At 36.7% G+C, this 10,008-nt stretch overlaps 1 protein-coding gene across 1 annotated transcript; it reads right to left on the bottom strand.

The window, feature by feature from the left end:
* Positions 1-1,488: 1,488 nt before the first annotated feature.
* On the bottom strand, positions 1,489-6,219 carry LOC107104765 (olfactory receptor 6N2-like). Its single transcript, XM_015404852.1, has 2 exons — positions 5,291-6,219; positions 1,489-1,609 (listed from the first exon to the last, which is right to left on the bottom strand). The coding sequence occupies exons 1-2, from the start codon at positions 6,217-6,219 to the stop codon at positions 1,489-1,491; spliced, it is 1,050 nt and encodes a 349-aa protein (XP_015260338.1).
* Between the last annotated feature and the right edge of the window lie 3,789 nt (positions 6,220-10,008).

The raw sequence follows: 10,008 nt of genomic DNA, 5'->3' as shown, positions 1-10,008 counted from the left end.
AACAGTTGCGGGGCCAATCCGTGTTTGAAAAACCTGCTTAACCCGCTAATTTAAATATGAAAAATTATTTTGTGTATTTTTCAAGGCAAGCTCAAACCACTGTTATGTAGCAACTATATATTTAACACCTACCCAGCTAAGGGTGAGAAATATGTTATTTTATCACTTTTTGCCATAGTTTTAATAGTCTGTTGTTACAGCAATGATATTACAAAATTATTTCTTGAATGGCAGTAGATAAATACCGTACCATACCAACTTTATTTATGAAGCACTTCATACCAAAGTAATAGGTAATAATACCAAATAGGACCAAAGTGCTGTACATAATCATAAAATACAATGAAATTATAAAATCAATATATCTATTGAGGTTATCAGGACTGAGGTTATCAGTCCCATAGACTTAGACAGATTTATTTTGTCATTTTGTATACAAGAAATTTCATTTAAAACAGCTCTAGACAATTTTATTTTTTAAAGTGCAGCCTTGAAAACATTAATAAATACATAAAAAATAGTAAGATGAACATATGACTGTATATTTACAGTTCTAACATTTATTTTTTTTATAAATAAATAAAATAACCTTTTTTACACAACATTCAGCAGTCTAATGGTGGTGGGGAAGAAATGTTATGGAATCAGCTGGACCTGCATTGGATACTTCAAAGCCTCTTCCCCGAGGGCAGCAGGGAGAACGGTCCATGGTGGGGGTGTGAGGCGTCATTGATGGTGTTATGGGCTCGGGACACACTGCACTGGGATGAAATGTCTTTAATGGACGGAATAGGAGCCCAGATGAGGGCAGGTGGGCCCTCCTCATCCTCCACAAGAAGTACATGCGCTTTTGTGCCCTTTTGATCAGTGAGGTGGTGTTTACATTCCAGGTGAGGGTGTCTGTGATGTGCACCCCTAAGAATTTGGTGCTGTTGACCACCTCTATAGCTGAGCTGTTGATGACCAGTGGAGCGCGGTTAGGCCGGTTCTTCCTGAAGTCCAAGATGATCTCCTTCGTCTTCTCCATGTTCAGGATTAGGCTGTTATCTTTGCACCAGCTCTACATCCTCTCAGTTTTTTTGTTTTTTTCTACCAGCCTTTCGAAGCACTTCATCATGATTGGAGTCAGTGTGACAGGCAGGTAATCATTGAGTGAGGTGACCTGAGGCTTCTTTGGGACTGGAATAATGGTGGCAGACTTGAAGCATGCTGCCACAACGGATCGGTCCAGTGAGGTGTTAAAGATGTCTGTGAGGACACCAGCCAGCTGATCTGCAAACTCCTTATACACCCACCCAGGTATGTTATCAGGCCCTGGGGCCTTCCTTGGATTGACTTTCCTCAGAGTTTTCCTCAATTCAGCTACATCCAGGTTTAGTGTCTCCTCTCCCTGGTGGGGAACAGCTTTTACTGCTGGGGTGCTGTTTATTGCCTCAAACCTTCCAAAAAAGTTGTTCAGTTCATTTAGGAAGTCAGTGTTTGCTGCATCTACCGGGGGGAGGATGTGTTGTAGTCCGTGATCATCTGAATGTCTTTCCACATCCTCCTGATGTTGCTGTCGTCGTGGAAAAGATCCTGGATTTTCTGGCAGTGGTGCTGCTTCGTTGATCTGATGGCGGTTTAAGTTGGCACGCGCTGTTCTGAGTGCCTCCTTATCACCAGACTTGAAAGCTGAGTTCCGTGCTTTTAGCGATTTCCGAACCTCTCCATTTATCCAGGGTGGTTGGCTGGCCCGGGTGGTGATGTTCTTTTTGATGCTGACGTCCTCAATGCATTTGTTGATATAGGCTGACACAGTCATGGCATACTCAACAATATTTAATAAGTTGTTATATGTTGCTGCACCCTTGAAGATGTTCCAGTCAGAGCATTCAAAACCGTCTTGGAATTTCTTCATGGTGTCCTCAGACCACACTTGGACCTCTTTAACTGTCGGTTTAGCCCTAATCAGCTTGGGCTTATATGCAGGGATAAGCATGACAGATAGGTGATCTGATGACCTGAGGTGGGGGTGGGGGGCTGCTCTGAATGCATCTTTGGTGTTAGAGTAAACCAGGTCTAAAATGTTTTGACCCCAAGTCCACATGTTGGTAAAAATTAGGGAGAACAGTCTTCAAGTTAGCCTGGTTAAAATCCCCAGCAATGATGAAAACACCCTCTGTGTGTGCAGATTGGAGCTCAGAGATAGCCTGGTATAGAGGGGCTTCTTTAGTATTGTAGCACTTGGGGCCACACTGAACTCTCTGGGTAGACAGAAAGGTCTGCAGTTAACAGTCAGAACCTTAATGTCTGGAGAGCAGAAGCTGGCAACCGATCTAGGGGTCTTGCACCAGCTGTTGATGTAAACACAGAGCCCACCACCTCGAGTCTTACAGCTTAGCTCTTTGTTCCTATTGGCACGTTATAGCTTTAGCCCCTCCAGGTTAGTAACATTTTCCGGTATTGCTGGATGCAGCCATGACTCCGTCAGAATGATGGCGCAGCAGTTACTAATCTCCTTCGTTGAGTTCCAGATTATCCATTTTGTTTTCTAGTGGGCTTTGAAGAGCAGGATTGATTGAAGTGGAGATCTGTGAGGATTTCTCTTTAGCTTCACAGTTCGCCCCCTCTGCATCCTCGATTTCTCCATCTTGCGCATTTCTTCCTTTGGCAGTTACATTCCGTTGTTGTTTTGTTGACATCCGTCTGTAGCACTCCACAGCTTTTTAAATGGTCAAAAATTTCAGTATTTAAAACATTTTGAGACCATAGCTCCAGCAGTCGTTGGCGATCATAGATGCGTGTTTGAAGTATAGTTTGTATCAATAGTAGCTTTTCTTGGCCGCTGCTTTGGAGTACGCCATGGTTACCACCACATAGAATGGCTTCAGATAGTGCAAGTAGGCTCATTAGGTTGTTATTATCGAGTGAATCCTGATCCTAAGCCTAAAGTTATTCCTTTTCCCCCCACAAAATTAATTAAGTGATTTATGTGTAATCTGAAAATAATTTCAGTAGTTCTTCATGTACTGTAAATACAACTAAATGAAAATAGAATTATCTGCATCTCACTCATGTTGAACAGACCAAAAACAAGTAATCTCATGCCTTGTCAACTTTTCAAAGTGTGCATGCTCTGATTGGGGATTTTTTTTTCTATGTACAAAACCACGACAAAAATCTGACTGAATCAAGAAATACAACAGCGTGATTGGCTGTAAGGAGAACGGAGACAGAGGACAGGCCGAGTTTACTGAGGAAAACCTGCTACCAAGCAGGTTAGCTCTGGGGAGAACGTTACTATGGTGTCTGAACAGAGATTGAATGAACCCTGTTTTGAACTGTAAAACTCAGAGTTTCGCTGTTTTCAGGTTAAGACAAATTTGAGATAAACCTGCTTCGTAAAACGAACCCCAGGACAAAAACCGTTTAGGTAGACAAATCATAAATTTATCATTTCCTAGGATTTGACAAACATTCTTGACATTAGCAAAATAATGATATTTAATTCTAAATTTAATATAGATACTAGTTAAGACTGTAGTCTCTTTTGTAAATCAGATTTCAACAAAGTTTTCTTTATAGATGATAATAATGATTATCACAGTACAATCCTTAAAAATACTCTATAATAATATACTATATAATTTAATATATTACAATATATTAATATAAAACTTTGTGTTTAATTTTATTAATTGCTAAATATATAACTGCATGTATATATTTAATCAAGTATGACTTCAGTTTAAATTGTTTTAATCTGAATAAATAGGTGAAATCTAACTGAAAGGTAATTTTAAAATTTGTTTTGGTCTCTTAAGGGGATGTGACATGTAAAAGATTATTGCGATAATATCTCTGACTTGTCTTACACCTCTGACCCAAGATGGCCGCTTTGTAAGCATGTCAGCCTAGCTGCAGGCAGCGTCCAATGGGGCATCTACGTCTATGGTTTTACCTGTTTAAAATCAAGTAGCACTGAAAAAGTAGGTTAGATCGTTTGAATTCAATTTCGGAGTTTAATGGGGGGAATGGCGTAACGACACAACAATAGGCCCATAGGCAACATTATCTGGGTGGGTCCCATATGAATTACAACACCACATATTTTGGGAAGTTTTTTTCCATTCTTCCAGCAGCTCTTCTTTGCTTTTTCTTTTCTGGAATCTGCTTAAGTACCCCTTTTTGGTATCCATCGTCACTAAGACATTGTACGTAACGGTTATGGTTTTAATCGATGCTCTGTATTACCCATAATTCCAAGACGTAGTGTAAAAAATAAAATACTCAAATACATTGTCCTATTAAGATCTTTATTGCTGTTTGAAACATATTATATGAGTTTATTTTTTATCAACCGTCTAATGAATTATACACAGTTATTAACATAGTAATTAAAAGTACTCCTGTCTGCTTTGCTATTGGTGTCGTGTTTAAATGGCTCACCATCATGTTGTAATCTGGCATGTGTTGGGGTATAAATAAGGTCAGTCAAACAGGTATCAGGTGAGTTTAAGAAGAATTTTTTGCACCATTACATCTGCAAAGAGATGTCCTAGTCCGCAATTGCGTTGGTGGCTAACCAGGTGTCAGTGATGGGCCCCTAAGAGGTCGGGGGCCCCTAACCAACTGCAGTCTCTGCTTACCAGTTGTTACGCCATTAAGTTGACCTCTGGGTCACCTGAAAAAATAAATTTAATATCTCTGAAACAACAGCAGCACACATGATCTTTTTAAAAATATATCTATTTATTTCTCATTTTTTGAAATGACCATTTTAACAGCACAAACCTGAACTAATAAATCACTAACCGTCTTTCTTTTTTTAAAACAAGAAATGTTAAATATAATTATTCAAAATATTCACATATGAAATCCTGCATGGAACAGTAATTACCAGTTAAACTATGTGGAAACCAGTGGTTTACATAAAATACAAGATAAATAGATAAACAAAAGTATAAATGCTTATTTTTCTAAAGAATTACAGAATAACCCTCTAAGGTGTTTATAAATTTCCTTCATTTTAAGTCCATATATAATTGGATTAAAAAGTATGGTATAAGTAATGGACTAGATTACAAAACACTTTGAGATTATATTATGGAGATAAATATATATTTGTTCTGTGGATAAATTGCATGAATCTTACAGGCATGGAAAATAATATTTTATATTAAATTTGCAGCTATTTTTTTTATTTTTTTTTAACAATTGGAAAAAGCAAAATCCCGACAGAGATATATGTAATTAGTTTAACTATGTGGGATCAAAAAAACAGATTTACATCAGATGACATTTATTTTACTTTCCCCTTCCACAGCAGAATAACCTTTTAAGGTGTTTATAAATTTCCTTCATTTTAAGTCCATATATAATTGGATTAAACAGCGGACTGCACATTATTATTTGCATTGTCATAACAAAACGTACCGTCTTTGATATATCAGCTTCCAGTCTAACAATAACAGTATCATAAGTGAGCAAGCAAGAATAGTTGATTAAAACCAGCAGGTGAGGTAAACATGTCTGTGTAGCTTTTTTCCTGACATCCCCACAACTTCTATAGGCCACTATTAGTATCATGCTGTAAGAGAATAGTATGAAAATCATTGGAAGAAGGCTAATATTGAATAAACCCACTAAGCCATATATCACCAGTGCTCTTGAAACAAAACAGAAAAGATAAATTACAAAATTATTACAAAAAATGCCTTTCAAAGTAAAGCTACAGAGTTTTAAATTAGCAAATTTGGCGAAAGGCACAAGGACATAGCAGGCAGGTACAAACCAGGCTAAAAAAAGGAGAATAATCACTGTTGTTTTTCTCATAATGATTTGATATTTTAAGGGTTTACAGATGGACACATATCTGTCATAAGCCATGGCTGCCAACAGCAAAAATTCAGAACAACTTAAAGAATAAAATAAGAAACTCTGCAAGAGACAGACTGGAAAAGCTATCCTCTGTTTTTCAGATAAAAAGTCTATCATTAGCTTTGGGTAAATTGCAGTACTGAAAAGCATGGAGTTCATTAACAAAGCAGCAATAAAAATATACATGGGCTCGTGGAGGTTTTTATGAATCACAATCAGAGAAAAAACAATAGTATTGCTGGACAGGATCAAACTATAACAAGTAAATATGAGAACAAAGTAAACATATCTATATTTCTCAATCTCTACATGACCATCAAGAGTGATGTATGTTACATTCATTTCAGTAAGCCCAACCATCAAAGAAATCTTATAGAACAGCCTGTCTCCCCTTAATTTACTGTAACAATACTAGAATTGCAACATGAGACAGACCATTTTAAGGTTAGGTGCTACACATGAGAAAAAAAAAGCTTTGTAGTACATTCTTTCTCCAATTGGAAAGTGTTTGAGACAGACCAAGTATTTAAAGACCGTTCTTTACTCATGATAGATTACAGACTCAATTCCTTGAAGAGGTGTTGGCATGTTAACAACCTCTGATGACTTTAAGGGAAGTATGTAAAGTTTCGGCTCTTTTTGTATAACTTCTTCTACAAGTTTGTATTCAACAAAAGTTTATTTATAAGTCTTTAAAATGTACTATCTAAATAAAAATAAAAATAAATCCAGAAACCTTAGGTGAGGAGTAGTAGCAACAATCTTTCAGTCTGACTTACTAATTACTCCGTCAGTTAATAATAACAACTCGTTTAACCCTTAATTTCCCTCATTCAAATTGCAAAGTAACAAAACCTCTTTGTTTTGTAACTTTGTATCATCCACTAGGTCCTTACTCTGAATTTGTATTTGACTGTCAGAGTTCCTATCTGATTTAGTGGTAATTACTGACAAAGTCATCATAGTAGGGATTTTTAACAGGGATTTTAGGATGGTAATCGAAAACCGGTCCCTGTTCAGAACCGGTTTCTTGTGTTCCAATTCCATGGCACCGTTTGGCAGCTCCCTTTACAGTTCTCTTAACGGTTACAGGCAGCACCAGAGCCTAGCATGACTTATGTCACGTTTTTTACGCAAGTTACGCACACAGCATTCAGTAAGCAAGTACGACGTGACCAGGCATCAGTCCAAAAAAACAAAACAAAAAATATTTTCAAATATTTTTTTAAAGTTTTTTCATTGTTATTATAAGCATATAAAAGCCAATAATTACTTATGACTTAGACAGATTTATTTTGTTATTGTTTACACATGTAGAAAAAAATGAAATTTCGTTTAGAACAGCTCAAGACAATTTCATATTTTAAAGTGCAGCCTTGAAAACAGTAATAAATACATAAAAAAATAGTAATATAAATGACTGTATATTTACAGTTCTAACATTCTTTTTTTTCTTACTTTGAGAAGATAGGCCAAACTGTATTTTTGGAGATTTTTTCTTCATTATTATAAGCATTTAATAACCAATAATTACACTATAAATCACTTGCGTAACTTTCTGAAGGACTGGTGTGGACATGTCCCCACCAACTTTGAAATGGGTGGGGACAGTCCCCACCAATAATTTGTACATTTGTGTTCGGCTCATTTACTTCAGCCAGCAACAGTAACCTAAGGAGGCGCTCGGCTGTGTGTGTTCTGAGAGTTTTCAGTCAGCGTTTCCGTCTCGCTATTCAGCTGCACCTGAGTCCCGCCTACTGATATGTTATCATCAGAGATGGGAAGTAACGAAGTACAAATACTTCGTTACTGTACTCAAGTAAATTTTTCTGATATTTTTACTTTACTTTACTACTTAAATTTATGGCGACTTTTTACTTCTACTCCTTACATTTTTACACAAATATCTGTACTTTCTACTCCTTACATTTTAAAAGATTGGCTCGTTACTTTAGTTTTGAATCATTTCAATGGAGTTACCGTTATTATTTTTCACGTCATCAATACCAAATTCATGGATGGGAATCTATGTTGCATTTGACGCTCCACTACAAGATGAATCGACAGATTCGGCGGTATTCATTGGCGGCAAATCATTGCAGCTTGGTGGCGGTGGCGTTAGCATAGTAGCATGGACGACGAGATGATTGAAAATGAACACAACGGAGATCTAGTCCTGTTGGCAGACATCCATTTAAAATGTAGGCAACAGCATGAAAAAAGTGGTTTCTACTTTGGCTTTTATACTTTAAGTAAATTTACAAGCCTGTACTTTGTTACTTTTACTTGAGTAAAGAAGTTTAATCAGTACTTCCACTTTTACCAGAGTATTTTTTAACACAAGTATCTGTACTTTTTCTCAAGTACGGAAAGTGAGTACTTTTGCCATCTCTGGTTATCATTGGATCCTATGTCCATGGCTCCATGTCTGTCACTTTATGATAGAACATTATTGGCGGACACTATTCATCGCGTCATCAGTAGCTATGTGATTGGAGGAGAGACAACGCTTAGTAGCACTCATTAATATTAACCAGCAACTACTTCAGGTTTTATTTTGAATAAAAAAGTAGTACACGGGTTTAAAAAAAAATAAAAAATGCCACCGAAAAAGTCATCAGACATACGAAGCTTTTTCAAAGACAAAAACAGCAACGGAGTGTAAGTAGCCTTGAAAATTAGTATTATAATACAATAAGTTTGACAAAAGCAGATGTTTAAATAGTGTGATCTTTGCTAGTTTAAAAGAAGCAAAACATCTCAGTTTTTTTTCAGTCACAGTTTTTTCCTGTTTTTCTTTTTTATTAATGTTCCTGATGTTTCTGAGCCATTACAAAAGAGGCATTTAAAGGAACCAGTCTATCTGTACATTATAATATTTTTATTTTGTTACTGTTTCATTCTCAGCAATATGAAAGCACTGGATAAATGTATGGCATTCAAATTTGTGTTTGGGCTTATTTTTAGCTAAATACAAAAACTTAACGAAAGCCTTTAAATCCTGTAACTGCAGGTTCATCATCCCCAACCCTTATAGCAGGGGTAAGCAATTAAAAATCAGCGGGGTCCGAATAAAGAAAATCATCAACCAGTAAAGGTCTGGAGACATTTTTAATGATCTGTTACTTTAAACAGAATTTAACACTGAAATAAAATGAGTTGTTTATGCATCCATGCTATACATTGAATTTTTTTAATAAAACTATTGATAAATAAATACATGAATAAAGAAATTTTTTCCATTTTAAAATCTAAAGTGTTTTTTGAAGTAGGAAACAACAATAGTTTGGTATATCGACAATTTCCTGATTCCCATATCTTATAAAACACCTGAACTGAGTGTTTGTTAATTTTTTTCTTTCTTTTTTCTGGCTTAATGAGAGCAGTTGGCTTTAGGCTGCCCTGCAAGGCACATATCAAGGTGCTCATTTTGAGCCTGGATCCATATTTATTTTTGATTCTGTTCATGTTGGAAAATCCTGCTTCACAGCAGCAGGTTGAGTCAAACATACTCTAAATGTTCAGGCTCCGCTCCGGTCCGGCCAGGTCAAGATCCGCTATTGTAATCACACCAAACAGGGTAAAGAACGGCGAGAAGATGCGGTTTGTCAATTTAAAATATAGTAACAACAGATCAGTAATTGCAAATTAAAGCATAATTCTTATATATATTAAAAAAAAAAAAAACTAACACAGTTTATTAAAATGATTGGATTCAAACTATTGGTACTTCAACAGACCAGGAAGCAGATTTCTCATCTCCCTCAGAAACCACACATATGCTGGATACTGATGGAGATTTTTTTAATATGTCATATTAAATTAAGTGTTCATTTCTGCATGTTTTGCTCCTACGAATTTAATGATAATATCACTCATGCTCTCCTCGAGCTCCGAAGAAGTCGGAGCGCAGCAACTAGGGAAGGGACAGTGGAGGCTGTAGGCTTTGCTTTGCAGGAGGTCTGGAGTGTTGCAGGGAGGAGTGGTGACAGAGGATGTGGGATTTCGGGGTAACAGAAGAAGTGGCTCAAGTGAAGTCAGACACTGTCATCAGTCAACATGCGGTAATTTATAAATGTTTTAAATTACATTAAATGACGTTGGGTCTGGATTAGCCAACAGGTGGATCTGGATCCGGACCGCGCTCCG

Source organism: Cyprinodon variegatus, unplaced genomic scaffold (assembly GCF_000732505.1).
Source record: "Cyprinodon variegatus isolate N-32 unplaced genomic scaffold, C_variegatus-1.0 Scaffold1878, whole genome shotgun sequence".
NCBI lineage: Eukaryota > Metazoa > Chordata > Actinopteri > Cyprinodontiformes > Cyprinodontidae > Cyprinodon > Cyprinodon variegatus.
The sequence above is the reverse complement of the archived record's forward strand: the minus strand, read 5'-3'. Positions and strand labels throughout refer to the sequence as shown.